At 51.2% G+C, this 17,935-nt stretch overlaps 8 protein-coding genes across 8 annotated transcripts; 3 read left to right on the forward strand and 5 right to left on the reverse strand.

Moving 5' to 3' along the window:
• Positions 1-970: 970 nt before the first annotated feature.
• On the reverse strand, positions 971-2,658 carry AYO21_10294 (mitochondrial-processing peptidase subunit beta; the record flags this gene model as incomplete). The annotated part of the gene is made up of 5 exons (XM_022660215.1): positions 971-1,361; positions 1,451-2,145; positions 2,196-2,273; positions 2,326-2,451; positions 2,512-2,658. The coding sequence occupies 5 exons, from the start codon at positions 2,656-2,658 to the stop codon at positions 971-973; spliced, it is 1,437 nt and encodes a 478-aa protein (XP_022507438.1).
• A 278-nt stretch (positions 2,659-2,936) lies between these two features.
• Positions 2,937-4,777, reverse strand: AYO21_10295 (hypothetical protein; the record flags this gene model as incomplete). The annotated part of the gene is made up of 2 exons (XM_022660216.1): positions 2,937-3,628; positions 3,682-4,777. The coding sequence occupies 2 exons, from the start codon at positions 4,775-4,777 to the stop codon at positions 2,937-2,939; spliced, it is 1,788 nt and encodes a 595-aa protein (XP_022507439.1).
• A 1,317-nt stretch (positions 4,778-6,094) lies between these two features.
• AYO21_10296 (hypothetical protein) lies at positions 6,095-8,061 on the reverse strand (the record flags this gene model as incomplete). The annotated part of the gene is made up of 5 exons (XM_022660217.1): positions 6,095-6,925; positions 6,978-7,075; positions 7,139-7,216; positions 7,276-7,433; positions 7,493-8,061. The coding sequence occupies 5 exons, from the start codon at positions 8,059-8,061 to the stop codon at positions 6,095-6,097; spliced, it is 1,734 nt and encodes a 577-aa protein (XP_022507440.1).
• Positions 8,062-8,865: 804 nt separating this feature from the next.
• Positions 8,866-9,576, forward strand: AYO21_10297 (hypothetical protein; the record flags this gene model as incomplete). The annotated part of the gene is made up of 2 exons (XM_022660218.1): positions 8,866-9,263; positions 9,336-9,576. 2 exons carry the CDS (start codon positions 8,866-8,868, stop codon positions 9,574-9,576), a joined length of 639 nt encoding a protein of 212 aa, XP_022507441.1.
• A 207-nt stretch (positions 9,577-9,783) lies between these two features.
• AYO21_10298 (septum formation protein Maf) lies at positions 9,784-10,626 on the reverse strand (the record flags this gene model as incomplete). The annotated part of the gene is made up of 1 exon (XM_022660219.1): positions 9,784-10,626. The coding sequence occupies one exon, from the start codon at positions 10,624-10,626 to the stop codon at positions 9,784-9,786; it is 843 nt and encodes a 280-aa protein (XP_022507442.1).
• A 907-nt stretch (positions 10,627-11,533) lies between these two features.
• Positions 11,534-12,371, reverse strand: AYO21_10299 (hypothetical protein; the record flags this gene model as incomplete). Its single annotated transcript, XM_022660220.1, has 2 exons — positions 11,534-12,192; positions 12,251-12,371. 2 exons carry the CDS (start codon positions 12,369-12,371, stop codon positions 11,534-11,536), a joined length of 780 nt encoding a protein of 259 aa, XP_022507443.1.
• A 539-nt stretch (positions 12,372-12,910) lies between these two features.
• Positions 12,911-13,405, forward strand: AYO21_10300 (hypothetical protein; the record flags this gene model as incomplete). Its single annotated transcript, XM_022660221.1, has 1 exon — positions 12,911-13,405. The coding sequence occupies one exon, from the start codon at positions 12,911-12,913 to the stop codon at positions 13,403-13,405; it is 495 nt and encodes a 164-aa protein (XP_022507444.1).
• Positions 13,406-15,081: 1,676 nt separating this feature from the next.
• Positions 15,082-17,271, forward strand: AYO21_10301 (hypothetical protein; the record flags this gene model as incomplete). Its single annotated transcript, XM_022660222.1, has 1 exon — positions 15,082-17,271. The coding sequence occupies one exon, from the start codon at positions 15,082-15,084 to the stop codon at positions 17,269-17,271; it is 2,190 nt and encodes a 729-aa protein (XP_022507445.1).
• Positions 17,272-17,935: the final 664 nt, after the last annotated feature.

The following is a 17,935-nucleotide window of genomic DNA, read 5'->3' on the forward strand; positions in this document are numbered from 1 at the left end:
CCCCCCCTTTTCTCTTGCTTCATTCATCCAGATCACCTCATGGTTCCTGGACATGGCATTTGACTGACCCATATCCCCACCACCACAGGATCGTAGCATGTGGCCAGATCTCACAGTACAACCTACCGCCCGAAGAACGCTACCCGATCCGCAACATGTTCCAGTGCGTGATAAAACGGCTGACCCTGACGGGTTTCATGGTCTTTGACGCCAACATGGGCCCCAAGTATGACAAGGAGCACGTCGAGAACGTGACAAAGTGGTTGAAAGACGGGACCTTCAAGGCAAAGATCCACGAGGACGTGGGCATCGAGAACGCCGCCGAGGCCTTTGTCGGCATCTTGAAGGGCCAGAATTTCGGAAAGGCAATCTTGAAGGTCAAGGTCTAAGTCTAGGTCTAGGCGTAGGCCTAGGGAGCTGGGCTGGGCTGGGTCTTGCACCAAACGTCGTCGTCGTCGGGGAAAGGGAACAGAGACACTAAAAGATAACCAGGGAAGCAGGGCGATACAACGATGCTATGTATTCCCCCATTCTCCTCTGCTTCGAGGATCGTCTCGACCCGTTTATCGAGCGAGGTTTAGGAACTGATCCCCGTATTTTTGTAATGAGAGCAGTGAAAAGAAACAAACAAATAATAAAGCCGTGTCACCAAGGACCCATGGAGACAACATCCTGCCATCCTGGACGTGCCCAAGAAGATCAAAATCACGAGTTCGATAAGTCCGCATCTGCTTCAAGTTGACGGTCTCCCTTTTTTGGCCTCTCTGTGTGTGCAGATTCTGCCTTGTGCACTGTACAATACAAATCACTACCTAGCCCTCTAGAAGTTCCAGATCACTAGCTGACCTTGGGTCAGAAGGGTCAGAAGATCTTCCTCAAGACACTTCTCGCCTATTTCTCTGGGGTCTCAAACCCCCCTCGCTCCTCCAAGTCCAACACGCCTCCTTGTCTACTCCCTCTCCTTGTGCCCCTATGAAAAGTTCCGTGCCATGTCGTTTCGAATACGGTTATAATCCAACAAGCCTTCGATACTGCCCACCGCACTGATCGCAATATCCTGGTCCCAAAGCTTCTTCTGGCAAAACCGCATCACATCTTTGGCCGTGATCTGGCCAATGACACGCTCAATCTCGGCGGGATCCATTCTCCTGCCGGTCGTGACGATTTGTCGTCCAATGTCCTCTGCAACGGCCGTCGTACCATCAAGACTCAAGAGGATGGAGGCCTTAAGTTGGGCTTTGGCGCGTTCGGTCTCTGCTTCAGTGACGTTGAAGGAGAGGCGAGACCACTCGCGTAGGGTAAAGTGGACCAGATCGTCAATTTGCGTCTTGTTTTCGGAAACGAGGTAGATTCCCCAGAGTCTGTATCAATCATATCACGGCCACGGTCAGTGTTCTGTTTTGCGATAGGAGTAACAGAATTGGTTTTTCGACGCAGAGAAATAACTCACCCAGTATCACTATAACTCGTGGAGAAACTCATGAAGCTGTTGGCCAAGTTGTTCGCATTCACAAATGTGCTGAGTCTTGAGCCAAGGTAAGGAGAGTTGCCCATCGTCCGATCCCAGTTCCCGACAATAGCCTGGGTGACCAGAGCGGGGAAATATTCATCGTCTTTCCATGAAACACCCTCAACGGCAATGGCGATGTGCGCAGTGGGGATTGTGTCGTCTCTTATCCTGACCTCAGAGCCGATGAAAGAGGGTTTACGCTTCTGCTCAGCGGCAACTTCGGCAGCATAAGATGTCGGCGGAGCGGATCTCAGATGTCCGAAATGTTTCTCAGCGAGCTTGACCAGTTCCTCGTGGGGAATGCCACCTGCACCGACGAGGACCATGCGGTCAGCAGTGTAGTTGGTGGTGATATAATCCACGAGATCCTGTCGGGAGATGGTCTCAATGTTTTCCTTAGGTCCTAGGATGGTGCGGCCGAGAGGCTGGTGCATATAAGCTGTTGCATGCAAATGATCAAACACCACTTCTTCCAATTGTTTGTCAACTTCCTCTTGCTCGCGGAGAATGACATCTCTTTCGCGCTCGATGGCCGCAGGCTCGAGTTTCGAGTTTTGTAGAATATCGGACAGAATGTCGACGGTCTTGGGAACATCGGAGTTGAAGGATTTGGCATAGTAGACGGTATTTTCACGCTGCCCTTTTATTGAGCAGCAGATTCAAGATGGATGGCAATCCGACTTACCGAAGTATATGCGTTGAGGTGGCCACCCATATTCTCGATCTCGAGCTCTAGTTGATGTTGGGTTCGTCTGCCAGTGCCCTACAAAATCGGTTAACCCCTGCATCTGAGTAGAAGGATTCCATTCGCTCACCTTGAAAGCCAGATGTTCTAAGAAATGCGCAGTTCCATTGGTCTTGTCTGTTTCCGCTCTGCTCCCGGCATCAATCCAAACACCGACAGTCGAGGTCTGAGCCCATGGCGAATGCTCGGTCGCAATCTAAAACCTCCAGTCAGTCACCTCAGTCCCCTGGGGCAGCAGAAATCGAGAGGGTTGTACCGTCAGGCCATTTGAAAGAGTGGTGCTTTCAGTTCTGGAGGGAGTGACAGGGTTGGCGTAGCGGCGAAGGGGAGACTGGATGGCTTTGAGAGCTTGTCTGCTTCGAAGGGACCGCTGAAGATTCAGCGCCAGCCGCTGAGACGCCATTTCGGAGAGTGTATCAAGAGAGAGAGCGCGGTGGCAGCTGTGTGTCGTGGTAGAAATGAGCTTTTGAACGCAAGCGACTTGGAGTTTCTGGAGCTTCAGATCTTCCCAGAAGAGGCGCTATACCGAATCGGGAGAGGATTCTTTACCCGACAGCTGATTGGTCAGTCGGAATAAGCAGTAAAAAGCATCTGTCGGAGTACAGGACGAGGATATCAAGTTTTACTCTGCATTTGCTTTGCAAGTCAACATCTCAGCTTCATCATACTACTAACATGCGCCTACGTAAAATTCCACATGGCCTGTCCTGCATCCAGTGTTGTTCCCTCGAAATCGAAGAACGGCATGCCCAGCCCCAATGCCGGATCTCCGAAATCAAAGGCAGTGGGATCCAGTGAGCCATAGTCAGGCACATCCGATTGCCCATTAGTGATTCTCCCTAGGTTCACTGTCGCATCGACCGCTTGACTGGGGGATGCTAATGGCTGACTCGAACGCTCTCCGTTGGCCTTGACGCGGTTCTTGGACCGTGCTGGTCCTCCCAAGCTCTCTGCCATCTTCTCGAGTCCTTCGGCCATTCTGTGAATCAAGTGATCTTTGCCGACGTCTGTCGACTTGAAATGTTGTGCTAATGCATTAATGAGCTTCTGGAAGCGAACGGTGTCCAAGAACAACTGCTCGCTGTGCTTTGTCGCGATTTTCAAGAGGAACATGCACGCAAATGCAATCATGCCGTGGATATGATGCGGAACATAGGCAATAGCTATTTGGGCGTCTTTATCGTCCAAAAGGAGATTGATGATGGCAGTTGCGGCAGCGACCGCGGCCGAAGCATTCTCCAAGAAGTGTTCGGGGATAACAGCCCCGGACTCAGGTAGTCCTCGGAGGACATATGACTGTAGATAGAGCTTGGCCCAGTGGTAATGCATGACTGCACCCTTGTTGGGCCAGTTGCCAATGTACTGGCTTGGATCTGGAACAGTGGTAAGCATAGATCAAGGAATATCGCATCTCCGCTTTACTTACTGTGCCGTGAAAACCGGGCGATCCAGTCATCCAGGTCACGCTCAAAGCCAGCAATCTTGGTAAGAGCAGAGACTGGCAATACCGAGCTTGTATCTTCGGGGCCCAATGTCTCACGTATTTGGTTCATCAGGTACATCAAGCATATCTGCCCGGCAATTCTGCGGTCGGCGTCTGTGGAAAGTGAGCAAGCCAGGTACGCCTCCCACCCAGTAATATAGCTTTCATTGTCACGCATGATAGATGAGCGGCCGTAAAGGATTGAAAGGTGGTGATCGCATATGTAGAGCAGGTAAAGGACTCTGATACCATCCATGGCTTCCTGCAGTTTTGCCGGGTCAGCCTTTTCAGGCGATTTGACCGACTCTGATATTTCGTGGTAGTACTGTCGAAGATGAAATTCGCTGGCACGGCGAATGGCATAACCAGATAATGTCCATGAGATGTCGCTCAGCCAGTACGATCCAAGAACCAAGGCTCGCAGATACTCCATGTCAATTTTCCGTTCGAACATGGCGTTGGCAACCAATCTCCTGTATTCTTTGCTGCAAATGGGGTAGAGGTGACCCAGCTTAGTGTCGTGAAGGGCAGCCACAGTGAGAACACACGCGGTCAGAGTGGGTGATCGACGTCGGAAGGACTCCAAATCCGTGTAGTCGGGACATATGTGCCAAATATAGGGATCAAGCTTGCTTAGATAGTAGTTGGCCAGATGCTCTGCGTCTTCTTGCTTCATCAGCCCTCTTGCAATGAAGTCAGTATCTCGCAATTGCTTGCATATTCGCGACTGATCTTCAGTGATATTCTCAGAAGCTCTTAGCGACCGCATCCCGGTGATTTGATATAGCGACTCAATAGGTACGTGTGACAGATTGTCAGCGACGGGGGTCACCTTGGGCGAATTGTCAAATGACTGGTCCTCGTCATCAGGGTCATTGCCCTGTTCCTCCTGGTCGAAGAAAATAGCAGGATCTTGCGTAGAGACGAGCATCTGCGGCAGAGATGGCAGCTGGAGCGTTCGCACGATCTCCTCGACGGCCGCGTAAAGAGCAGTGACATCCTTTGTGACGGCAGCTTTCCATTTCGAATCTTCCGACATGAGGGTTTGTAAGCTCTTATTGAGGCGACAAGACAGTCCCCGTTCTTTGCATCGTTGACACGGCGGGTCGCCAATCATGATACACTTGATCTGCATGATATATCTGTTCAGCTATCTTGACCTGGAAAGAACGTGTATAAGCCCTACTTTTTGCTTGCGGCACGCAGCGCATGCCTTGACCTTCCTCGAGATCCCAGGCAATTTGGCGTCCGCGGCGGCTCCATTGGTGTTGGAATTGGTCCTTTGCGGACGGGACGGGGCTTTGGCAATGAGACTGGGCTCATCAAACGAATTACGAGGTTTCTTGGGCGAGGTGGTCTGTGCTGGAGAGGTATATGTATGGGGAGACGTCGTCGAGGTCGCTCTGTGCGGGCTCGGACCCGGAGCAGAACGTGGGGAGGCAGTTCGGCCTCTTGCCAACTCCGCTTCGACATTTTCCTCGAGGGCGAACGACGATATGAAAGCAGGGGAATGTGAAATAGGAGATGATAACAGTTGAGGAAGGCCGGCAAAAATGTAGAGTTGCCTGCGATTGCGATGGTCCTTCACTGAACACTACACAGCAGCGTCGCGCCTTGAAGCAATGCTTGGGCTCGTACAGAAGATTGAATGAGTCGACAGCGATTATAATGGCGGAGAATAGAGGTCCATTGGCGGGCAACTATTACAAGAGGACTAGACCGCCACCGAGTTAGTCAGCTGGCGTCAATCATACTTGAACATCCTCATAGGAGGGTGGTGGCATGCCTACAGGGCGGACAAGGGCGGGACGGTGAGCCGCCCTTTGTACAGAGGACCCTGCAAGGACGAGAAAATAGGTGAGAAGCCTAGGCTGGTGGGCACTGGTGGGCTAGAAACCTTCTGGTTCAATCACGGAGGTAATCGTAGGCTAGAAGAGCGAAGCACTACCTAGCCACTAGCCTAGGTACATGCCTGGCACACCTAGCACAGGGTGTAAAGGCCGCTAGGATGTCCACTCCAGAGTGCAGCCAACCCCCACAGCCCGCCGCTGGCCAGCCCCAAGGATGGGACGTGCTCTTCGGGGCACAGCGCCGTCGGCCTTCCTCTTCTTGCCGTCATCGTTCCTACAAAGAGACAAACAAGACTACAACGCCAACACGCCAATGTCACGTTCGTACCACCCTTTGGGTATGGCCACGCGGACTGCGGTAAGACTCCGGGTCCAATGAACGGTCTACGATCCTTACTCTTACTGGTATTATCCCTCTGAGGCCAACGTTTTTCCTTGATCCCTTGGCTGCTCGAATTCGCTCGCATTCTATCTGTCCTAATTCTCTGACCAAAAAAATAACAGCTCTAGATCTTGGTGAACGGGTCGTCGAAATACCAGACAGGATCTCCCTCAGGGTCCACCTCAGTCTGTGTATAGCCGTTGCCCATGAATGCATATCTGTTCTCCGACATGTATGTGATGTTGTAATCCTCCCATCTAACATTCTTCATAATCTCGAAAAAATGTAGTCGGCTACCTGGGTAAATGGCTGTCACTGGACCGTGTGTTTTGCCGTTTTTGAACCACGATCGACAGGCAGACGACCAGACCAGTCGCTTCATCAACTCGTGGGTATGGTTGTATAGATCCTTGATGGCTTCCTTCTTGGGTTCCACAGCCTTGATGCGCTCCGTTTGGATCTTTTCAATGACCTGAAAGATGTATCGGGTGTACCATTCCAGGATTGGAAGGATGCTAGAGTGCGATGCCGGTCCGTTGGGGCCTATTAGAAGGAACAGGTTGGGAAAGTTTTCAGCCGCAATGCCCATGTATCCGATGGGAAAGTCACCAAACTGCTCATGGATCTCTGCATTGTTCCGACCATGGACCTTGAAGTGCGGCGTAAAGGAGGTGTCGAAGCCTGTTGCACAGATCACCACGTCGACCTGGTGCTCAACCCCATCTTCGCCCACAATACCGGTTTCTGTCAATCTTGTAGCTGACGTCGGGATCACTTCTACATTATCTGCTCTCAAAGACTGTAGATAGCCAGATCCAGGAGTCATTCTCCTGCAGCCAAGAGCAAACGGTGGTATCATGTGTTTGGTGAGAGACTCATCATGGCCAAGCTGTTCCTTCATGATGTCTGCCACCAGATCTCGGGACACTTTCTGATCTTTGGCTTTGAGATGCATCTAACATCAGGTCAGGGCAATGAGATGGCTCGGCAACAGTGCGTGGACTTACCAGCGTAAATCTCTTGTTGAGTTCGCCTTCAACATCGCGGCAGTACTGTGCATGTTTGTCTGGGTGTTTCCTCCATTCTTCCTTTTGTTCTTCAGAGTCTGCGGCAGTCAGTTACAGTCATATTTTCTGAGCGGAAGCCCTACAGGAGAAATTAGTCCCACCGGGACCAGCGTACTTGGCACCGAAGCCAGTCGTTATCCAGACAGGTGATCTCAAGAAAGCATACATCTTCCCGACAGCTATGGACGATGTCAGCAAACCAAGATTCAGACCGTGCTGGTATGTGAGAGCCATTTACTTGGTTGTATTGAGGGAATGATTTGTACTGCAGACGATCCGCCGCCAATTACAGCGACAGTCTTCCCTTTCAGATCATAGTCGCCGTCCCATTTTGCCGAGTGCATGAGCTTTCCTTTGAATAAATCAAGGCCTGGAATTTTGGGCCATTTCCACTCACTGACGACCCGTGTTAGCTTGACATGGTTGCTTATGGGCGAGGATGGGATTTCGCTCACTTGAGGACCCCTGAACCATTGACGAGGATGTTGCAAGTATCCTCGAAATATGAGCCGTCTGGAGCAAGAATACGCAATCTCCACAACCCAGACTCTTCGTCCCAAGTAGCAGACTCGACAGTCGTCTTGAATTGGACGTATTTCTCTAGGTCATACTTCGTTGCAACATCCTTGAGATATTGCCATATTTCCTCCGATCCAGAGTAGAATCTTGACCAATTGGGGTTCTTTGCCCACGTAAACTGATAAGAATGGGAGGGAATGTCGCACGTACACCCAGGATATCGGTTTTCCAGCCAGGTTCCACCGATGTCGCTGTTCTTTTCATAGATCTGAAGTTCCACGTCTTTCAAGGCACGTTCTGCTTTGTACGCAAACTGAAGGCCCGTCGCTCCGGCCCCAACACAGATGACACGAATCTTGCGTCTCTGAAAAAGCAACTGCTCGGTAACTCGGTAGCCGTCAAAATCTCTCCCATTGTACCAACTGTTTTCGTGGGGTGCATCCGAGGGGACAGTAACGTCTTCCGTCGGTGCAGCAGAAATGAGCACGACCCTGTCGTTAGCCATGTTGGAGGCAAGCAAATCAACCAGGCAGACACAAACACAAAGTGGTGAAGAAGCGAACAGAAGATGCGTTGGGGGAGACGAATATAACCAAACCGTTTCCGCTAACCTAGGTTATATAAGGCTGTACGATACAATGCGGTAAGCACACGTATATCAGAGGATCCGATGGGCATTAGAGGGGACATCCCTGAGGATTGATTGACCAGTCCACCAGTCAGCATCTCGAACCCGACTTGTTGGCAATGGTTTTCCCTCGGCCGAACCCCGCATGGCGTGATGCTCCAAATCTGATGCTCACGAGGCTGTTGGTTTTGGAGATAGTGGGAAGGCCAAACGCTTTCCGTTGCACGCACATAATCATCCTGCAACCAAGTGCGTAGTCCTGAGTGAGTCTAGCGATACAAGGGAGTCTGTGCTCCGTACAATGCCACAATGTGCTGGGGAGGTAAGTCAATGAGACCAAAACATAGCAAACTGACCAGGTCGGTCTTATCAGATCTGCATGACATATTTTCAAGAATAGATTGCCCCGTATGAGGGATTGATAGCCGTCGTAATCGTTCACACCGAAAGGTATAGGTGGATTGAGTGAAGGTGGGAGTTGGTGAGAAGCTGTCGGGCTTGTTATATTAAATGCAGAGCTCCTGATTGGCCCGGAAGCAAGCTTCTTGGCAGCCGAGCAACATCCCATCGCAGCATGCGACTGACCATTGATTCTCTTTGACCTCATGCCTCTCGACGACCACCTTCACCAGACCATCCATTGATCGTGTTAGGGAAATGGCGGCGGTTTCGAGAACAGCCATGCTGCGACAAACACAACTCCTATCGACGTCCAAGAGACTGTTCTCGAGCACTACCCAACCACTTCGACCCTTCCGACCAGCTCCTCTAAAGTCTTCAACACGACACTTTCTTTCCCCACGGCTGTCCATTGCTTCCCAGATTGCGCCCTTCTCCTCAACCGCGCAAAGGAAGATCCTACCGCCCGGTCCGCAGGTCATCCAAGGAGGAGTCAATGACCCTGCACCTGTACCGAAGCCCGATCCCCTCCATGGAAGCTATCACTGGACCTTTGAACGAATACTGTCGGTGGGCTTGGTTCCCTTGACCATTACACCTTTTGCTGCTGGTTCGGTCAGTCCGATGCTGGATGCGGCTTTGATCTTTACCATTTTGATCCACTCACACGCGGGTTTCCAGTAAGTATCGAGTTTACACCAGACTCACCAATGTATCACCCCACCAATGGCAAAACACTGAAACTTCTCCAGATCAATGATCATCGATTACATTCCTATCCGCCGTCATCCGACCATGCGCCGAACTTTCATGTGGTTGTTGAACGTGGCTACGCTTGTTGTTGCGGTGGGATTCTACGAATTCGAGACGAACGATGTTGGTGTGGTCGAGGCAATGAAAAGAATATGGCATGCAGGTGCGAATGATGCCACGATTGGCAAGGCTGATACATCAAGCTTGGGTCATGATGGAAAGCTCAAGAATCTGAAATAAACAGTGGTACAATTGTCGCACGGGGAATGGACCGGGAGTCTCCATGTACATGATGCATTCTGACAAACATGAGTTTTACAAGCCATACAATGTCTACCAAGGATCCCGTCCTCGGTAGGCTTCTCTATACACTGACCATGACCCAAGGAGCTATCGCCGGACGCCGCTGACACTGAATTCGATTTGGGTTCCGCGACAAACATATCGTCACTCATCCTCAAGCAGGTCCTCGCCCTCGCCATCCAAGATATCGTCATCCTCCGCCTTCTGCATGACCTTCTCAATCAACTTCAATGTTGTCCTTAGCGGGAGGCCAACCACATTATCAAAACTGCCATCTATCTTCTCCACCAAAATTGCTCCGGTGCCTTGTATCCCATATCCGCCCGCTTTGTCCGCTCCTTCTCTGGTCCTTACATATGCCAAAAGCAATTCGTCCGTCACTTCCGAGTCGAATTTGACGGTAGTTTCCTCGGTGGAAGTCTCGATGGCGTATCCGGGATCTCTTGCACTTTCGAGGGGAGCGACCACGCACACGGCAGTGTAGACTTTATGTATCCCCAAATCCCTCAGGCCTTTCAGCATAGCGATGTGATGGGCCTCACTTGTCGGTTTTTCCAAAATCTCTCCCAGTGAACTCACAACAATCGTATCTGCTGCAATGATCAATCCTGGTTCGCCTTTGGCTTCATTGTCCACCTCCTGTTTATATACTGCCAATGCCTTTTGCGTCGCAGTAGCCAGGACGTACTCGAATGGGGACAGTGTCTTTGGTAGGTTCTCTTCAAATTTCGAGGGGATTATCTCGACATTATGCAGTCCGATTTGACCTAGGAGTTGCTTCCGGCGAGGAGATTGGGATGCGAGAATGATGCGCTTGTTTCGCAGAAGGTTCAGGGCGGGGAGTTCTAGGGATGGCGGAGGACGGAGGGGGCGGCGACCTGACGGAGGCGCTGTACCTGTATGTATGCCTGTTGGAGGAGGGACGGAGAGAGTTTCGTAGGAAGGGGGATTGTCTGTCGGGACGCTGTTTTTCAGGGCCTCAGACATCTTAGCTTCTCTCTTGGTTTTGGTGCAAACCAAATCTCAATTGCGTGTCGCCTTTGGAGAGGATGGGACATGCGTCAGGTACGAGGCTTCGGCGGTGGCAGAAAAAGTTTCAGGTGTCTCCGCCATTTCTACACCTTTTCAACTGGGCGGGAATGCTTGACTCATAACTTGAACACCGGAATATTATTTCTGTGGAGAGCTTCTTCTGTTCTCTCAGCCGTGATTTCATGGCCGCATAGTCTTCCCTCTACATTGAGTGCTTGACACAACATGGTTAGTGGTTGACTTTTCCCACAGTAAGACACAGCATTACCAAAGCACTGCTGAATGCTGGCTACAAAGTCAACGTCGAGCGCAGCCCGGAATGGATCTTCGACGACTCCGAGTTTGAAGCTGTCGGCGCGACCCTGGTCCCCAAGCGCTCGTGGAAAGATGCTCTAGCAGACACATTTAATCGTCGGGCTTAAAGAGCTCCCCGATGACAAATTTGCGCGCTCAAGCACACCAGAGGAGCTATCCAACGAAAAGGTGAGCACGTTGCCAGAAGCCATGAGAGGCGGGTGGAAGCAAATCACTGGAACAGAAACTGGGGAGGGGAATGGGTCAGCGTAGAAGGGGGCAAGCCGAAGCTGAAGAGAATGTTGATACCCCCAAATAAACATCTTTGTACTGGGATGGTTATCAAGGATGATGTCGATATTGTTTATTACCATGATCTACTTTTTGGTTCCTTTGTGTCGCTATACATTGCACGGCCGATCACTTGAGCTTTTTGGAGTCCTCTATTTGCTTGCTCATTTCGTCCTATCTTCAAGGTCCGACCGCGAGAACTCCAGCGCTATGCGATGTGCCAGTCGCTTTCTGATCTGTCAGATATATGCTATGTTCGTTTGCGGAGTCCTTGCGTTCAATGCTGCATGGCAGCGTCCTCGTCTCTGCCCACATCCCCGATCTTTCGCTTCGAGCCCGTAGCTGTCTGAATCGGCTCTTCGCTGCCATCGTCAAAATATTCCGACACTTCCCACTCCACCCGAGTCAAACCGTCATTGCTGATTCCAACTCCGCGTCTTGTGTTTTGCGTTCGGCCCAGTCGGCTTCCCGCCAGCATCTCTTCAAACCAAGTTAGCCCTCCTGTTCGACCACTTCGATGTGTCCGAGTCAGTGGTTGGTTCTCTCGCGGAGTAACAGCACCTTGCGCCATATCCTCATCGCCCTGCTGCAGCGCCCCGGACATTGTGAATTGTTGCCCATCATCTGCGGGTGTTTCTGTTTCTACATCCTCGGGCAACAGGTCCAAGTCTTGTAGTGCGCGCAGGTCCTCGCTCAACAAACTTCCTAAAGTGATATTCATGTACTCTGCCTCTTCTGGCGGTTGTTCAGTCCAGTAGGACAGGTGCGTGCCGCAATAGCCGCAGAACACCCGCTGAGAGTGTGGTGTATGCAAGGGTGTAAAGGTTCTTCGAATAGAGGCATGGGTTTCGTCAGGGAAGAATGACTGTGTGGTTGATGAGTACCAGGACAACGGAACCCGGAGCCACGCCGTTAGCGGGGTTGCTTGACTTCGTCCTGACGGAGACATCGAAATTAGAGTGGTGGATACGAATTGGGGTCGGAGTGAACTTACTGCTTTGGCTGCTATCGTCAAAGTAAATCAGCGCTTGTTCTGTAGCATCGGGCGGAGCTGTGATATAGTAGTGATTGCGGCCGCAGTTGCAGGCACCCTGGAGGGGTCGGATTCTGCTCATACTTCGTATGATCCCGCTACGCAGAAGTTGCTAGGTAAATGAGAGGTGTCTTGGACTGGGGCAATGAAAAAGATAATGAAGCTCAAGATATAGCACCCCTCTCCGTAGAACAGATGGAAGAATGGTCACCAGAATACTGCGGCCGATCTGGAAAAGAACGGAAAGGAAATGCCATCAGAGTTCCAGAACATGCGCGGATTTTGCTAGCTGCAGGTGGGGTTATCTCCGTTCGCTCACCCTAGACCCAAAACGGAAATGGCGAGCCAAATCACCAACGACTGGTCAATGCCGTGAGAAAACCGAAGACTATTTCTGCCTTCAGCTCCTTCGCCTTGGACTTTGCCGGCGGATATATCAATCGTCCATCAATACCTCCTTGCCATCTATCAACAGCAGGGTCTCGCTGCCCACAATGTCGAGGGGCAGCTGAGACTTGTTGGCAGGTCACCAACCCAGGGTTACCCAGAAAGGGGTTCCTGCCATTCGTTTGTTCTTTTTCTTTCTCTCAATCCATCTTCAACGAAATCCGTCCCATCATCATGTCAAAAGAAGAGGGGAGCGAGTCAAATACATCGTCTCGAGAATCTACTCCGGCTTCTGACACCCAGCCAAACACTTCCAAGTCCGGCTCAGCAAAAAAGGCGAACAAGGTTTCGAAGCCTCGTCTGACAGCATCGCAGAAGAACTTCAACCACAAAGATGCCGAGAACAAGCGACGCACAGCCATCCGCGAACGCTTTACCGAACTCTCACAACTCGTCCCGGGAGCTCTGGGCCATGAAAGGAGCGAGCAAATCATGCTGGGGAAAACCACTGAATTTTTGAGAAGCATGATCCTGGAACAACGTAGACTCGAAGAGCAGGCTCAAAAACAAGGCATCGCGATTGAGGACGGTGAGAGGCTGAGGGAGGATGATTTTGGTGGTCCGAAGTGGAGGGCAAGAAACATGGAGCAGTACGAGGCCGGTAAGCAGAAGAAAGAAGCTGGCGACTCCCAGCAGGCAAACTATCAAGGAGAAGATGAGAATGACTAGCACAAGCCTCATTCTTGACCGCTGAGGATGCAACGAAAATGAAATTCTCGTCGACCCCACCTATCTCGAATCCTCATCCAAGGCCAGTAGTAATTCATGGAGGCCGAAGAAGGCATGGGCTTCCAGTTGGTGTTATTGGATAAAAGCGAGAGGTTTCAATAAGGGAAGAATTGTGATTACCATTTCAATCACACGGAGGCAAGGCACTTCACTCAGTAGGAAACCATCTTAGGCTGCCGCACCCCCTCCAAACAACGGGACGACCTTCACTATCATGAGATTTACATTTTCAGAACCAGTTTGCGTCTACATGGCCTAAGGACCTTTTATTCTTAGGTCATGTCTCTGAGAAGTGACCGGCGCCCGTGCAACAAGGACAACATCGTTGTCTCGAGAATGCCAACGGGCCTTCGAACTCGAGACACCCCAACGCCTGGTCGTCGCTCTGTCGCTCCATCTTCGCCACATTCTTGCCCTCCTCAACTCGTCCCATTGAAACCGAGGTTGAGATCAGCACATTCGAATGTATCGCCTGTGACCCCAAATACTCTGGATGGTGAACCGCGGAAGAGATCTTGGGTTAATAGCGCCTCTAAACATTTGGGTTTGTCGAAACTGCGACTTGAGTCGAGCTTTTCACGGGAAAGGGTCATGAGCGCGAATCCTACCCCCGCGACTGGGGCGTCATCAACAAAAAGACTTCACGTAATTAGGGTAGCGAACTGTCTCCTCCGTTGAAATGCTAATATACAGCATAGGCACACGCGCACAACTTGTCCGGGAGTTCTCGCTCACCTGTTCCCGCTCCTCTGAGCCAACCATGCCATCAAAGTCCTCCAGAAAAACCACTCCCGAGCCTTCCTGTTGCAACTGTCAAGTCCAAATCACCTGTTCGTAGGTCACTTATCGACTGTACTGAAAGACCTCTTCGTCGATCTCTGACCCCTCCTGGGGGCGGACTTCCGCAACAAGAAGATTGGCCTGCGATTGAACCAACCAAGGCTGGCACAATTCCATCGGGGTCAAGCCAGTCTCGTATCAAACCAAGTCTGAGCGACAGTCTGTATGAAGGCATGCGGACACTGGATTTGCAGGACGACAAGGGGAAGATTGGTCAAGCAGAATACAACGTCAAATTCGAAGGGAATGTTGCTGCCACCAGCGATCTCGAAGCGATGTCAGATGGTATTCGAGAGACCGATGCCCCAGTCACGGCTGACGGTATTGGTCGTCCTCTCTCATCAAGCCAGCTACCAAAACCTCGTGAATCTCTGCTTCGGTCATTGTCTCGCCATGTCGACTCCCCTGTACCCCGTCAAAACAAGACCTCAGCCCTGAGACTTCATCAGGCAAAAACGATCGCAGCATCCGTTGCAAAGAAGCCAGAAAGTAGTACTCATGTTCCTTCTGATTCTGAGAGGGCTGAATCTGCCTCTTTTTCACGTTCCAAGCAGTCTTTTCCTGGAGGCCCGATCCGTACAAATTCTCGTGGTCGTTACGGGGTCACAGGGCGAGGCTCCCCATACACCATACCTTCCCGCTCAAAGTCGGTTCAAAAGTCAGCGACAAGAGCTGGGACATGCACTGAGCGAAGAAAATTTCGCAGTCCAGCCACCAGTCAAGGTCTCGATCTTGCCCAGCATGGAGCCACACATCAGCAGCCTTCAGCGAGAGAAATGAGTCGCAAGAGTTCCCTTCCTTTGCCGACTCGACTTACACGTCCATCATTGGACGAAAGCATCGAAGGGATCCTGCGCCAAACCGCTCCTTCAGAGCCGTTCATGAATTCCATGGCAGGCAAACATCCCGTGGCGGATGACGTCCCAAGTCATCTTGTGAAAGTATTTGCCATCAATGGAGTCAACCAGAACAACGATCTTTCTCGAGCTACCCCTAAAGATCAAGGCAAACTTATGGACGTCAAAGAAGTGTTATCCACAACGGCTCCTCGCGATGACGAGTCCTTCGTTGATAGTGATGGGGAGTCAGGAGTCAGCATCCATGGCTACGATTCTTTTGGAGGCTATCGAGTCCGACGTATTCTGAATGGGTCTAGGATGGGTCCGACTCTTCGCATCACAGACTCTGCAAGTCGAGTGCTGCTGGGCCAAGACGACAAAAACACATTGAACAAGAGAAGTCCCAAGTCTGCTTTGAGACACAAGGGAAGCGCTCCTGATATTGGCTCTCCACGCATGGCAAAAGACCAGATCAGACGATCCAGCGCCATCTTCGGCCGCTCGATGTCTCTTGTGAGAAACCTCGCAGATCGGCCCTCAAACCAGCTGAAACATGCAGACCAAGACGAGACTCGGAATCTCATTGGTGAGGATAGCTCTGTGGACACCGTTGTGCGAGCAGAGCTACCTGGTAATAACATCGATACTGAACATGGCTTGCTCCTAGGCTCCCACATGGACCTCAGTGGCACAGAAGGGAACAAGCAGGCCGTTGTTTCCCAGACAACTCCAACCTCTATTCAGAGTGACTGGCCCTGCAAAGACTTTGCAAGTTTCGAACCGCGCTCTGGCCATGATGCTATTGCCGCGAAACAGAAGGAAAACACCTCCAGCAGTGCGACTGGTGGACTCGTCACGAAACGTCCTACACCCAGCTCATTGTCCCGGCCACCTACCATTGTCTTGCGTACCGCCCCGAATAAAGAAACAGCACCTTTCTTATTCCAGGACCTTGGACAAGAGCAAGCCAAACAGGAGAAACTCGTCAACGATCTCGCGAAAGCGACACATGACGAGGCGGCAATAATTTCGGGGCCTCAAAGTACTACCCCTTTTCCACCACGTACTTCGTCACGGAAGCCCAAACCACCTCCAATCATTGTCTCTCCACCTGAGCGTCACCTTCCTGCAATCAGCTTCCTCCCGCAGCGAGCACCAAAAGCATACGCGGTTAGCCAGGATAACATTAAAAAGCCACGCAATGTAAAGACCTTTTCGCAGAGCATCTCTCCCCGCACTGACTCCGTCAAGGGACGGAAGATATCACACGTGCTAGCACATAGTCCCTCGAGTTCCAGCAAGAAGAAAGTCATCTCCAATATTCGAGGTCTGTTCCACAAGAGGTCGGTGGAATCGAATAAAGCAACAACGGCTGTCGTTGAGACCACCACCGTGTCGGAAGAGGTGACCTCGCAGCCAGGTAGGCCAGCTGGTGCGCCCGGATCTCTACGACGCAAACCAGTTCCAGCTTCAACGTCAGCAGATGCGGATGATAAGAGGGCGAGTCCACCACTTCAAGTGAATGCTAGCGGCAGGGGGCAACCAGGACAAGTTAGCCCGAAGTTGACTCAATCTGGCCTACCGAATTCCGACTATCCACGCTTCCCTTACGGAAACCAGGCGACAGAACCACGCCTTGAGCTCGGTCGCACGGACTCAAGAGCACCGAAGCGGAAGAATCCGTTGATTAGCCCGACTACCCCTTTCACGGCAAACCTCAACACATCAATGTATCCAAGTTCGCCTCTCCCAAGCAGTGCAGTTGCCGCTAACCCAACGATAAACAAGATGGTCTCTCCCACCCTTCACGCCCATCCACAAGCACGATCGCCAGCAACTTTATCGCCAACCATTCCACAGACACTAGCTGCCACGACAAGCATGACCCACTCTCTCCTAGATCTCGCGCGCACCTCGGCTGACCCTAACCGCAAGGCACACCTTATCCAACTCTCAAAGTGCATGGTTGAAGTCGTTGGCTCTGCCAGAGACGCGGAAAAGGCAATGGAGAAGGCCAGGATGGAGGCGAGCCACGCGGAGTGTGCATGGTTGAAATGTTTGAAGGAGATTGGACAGGTGGAAGGTCTGGTTAGGGGTCTGATTGAGCCCGAGACAATGAGGAAGTGAAGTGGCTAGGGTTCAGCGAAAGGGGACGACATGGACGGCCAAAGGAGTCAGTCAATTGCGTGCGCTCTGGCCATATCAAGAATCGGAATACACGTTAAAGGAGCTAACCGCAACCAAGCAGCGACGGGGATTTTGTCGCCCTTTTCCTTATTGAAGTGTCTGCTTCTACTGAGTCCAAGCGAAAAGAAAACACCGAGAGAAATGTTTCCCTTGTTGTTGGAAACCCTACTACATTCTTACTGCCAGGATATCTACGAAACCTACTGTGGCCGGTGATGGTGAAACAAGGAGCTGGTTCGAGGTCCGCGGAAGGTATGTACCTGTATTTCAGATGGGCTACGAGCTGGACTGTTCAGATCATGATACGACTTGTGGGACTGCGCAAGGCTTGAGATGCTTTTGAAAGAGAGAAAATGTGTTCACATTGATTAACTAGTGTTTGCCTCAAATTATGATGGTTTGAAAAGAAGAACAGGTTGATGAGACTATTCCATTCTCGTAGATTCCCTTTCTCTTCTCTGCGAACGTTCTGTATCCAACAAAAAGAACATAAGGAAAAGAACGCCCATGTTTGTATATCCCAATTTGTCCAGCCTTGTCTTGCCGTTGATGCTATCCTCCTGCCCTTCAAAACAGACCGTGATCACCAATTATCTACTTCTGA

The sequence above is a fragment of the Fonsecaea monophora genome, assembly GCF_001642475.1.
Source record: "Fonsecaea monophora strain CBS 269.37 chromosome Unknown Scaff116, whole genome shotgun sequence".
NCBI classification, from domain to species: domain Eukaryota; kingdom Fungi; phylum Ascomycota; class Eurotiomycetes; order Chaetothyriales; family Herpotrichiellaceae; genus Fonsecaea; species Fonsecaea monophora.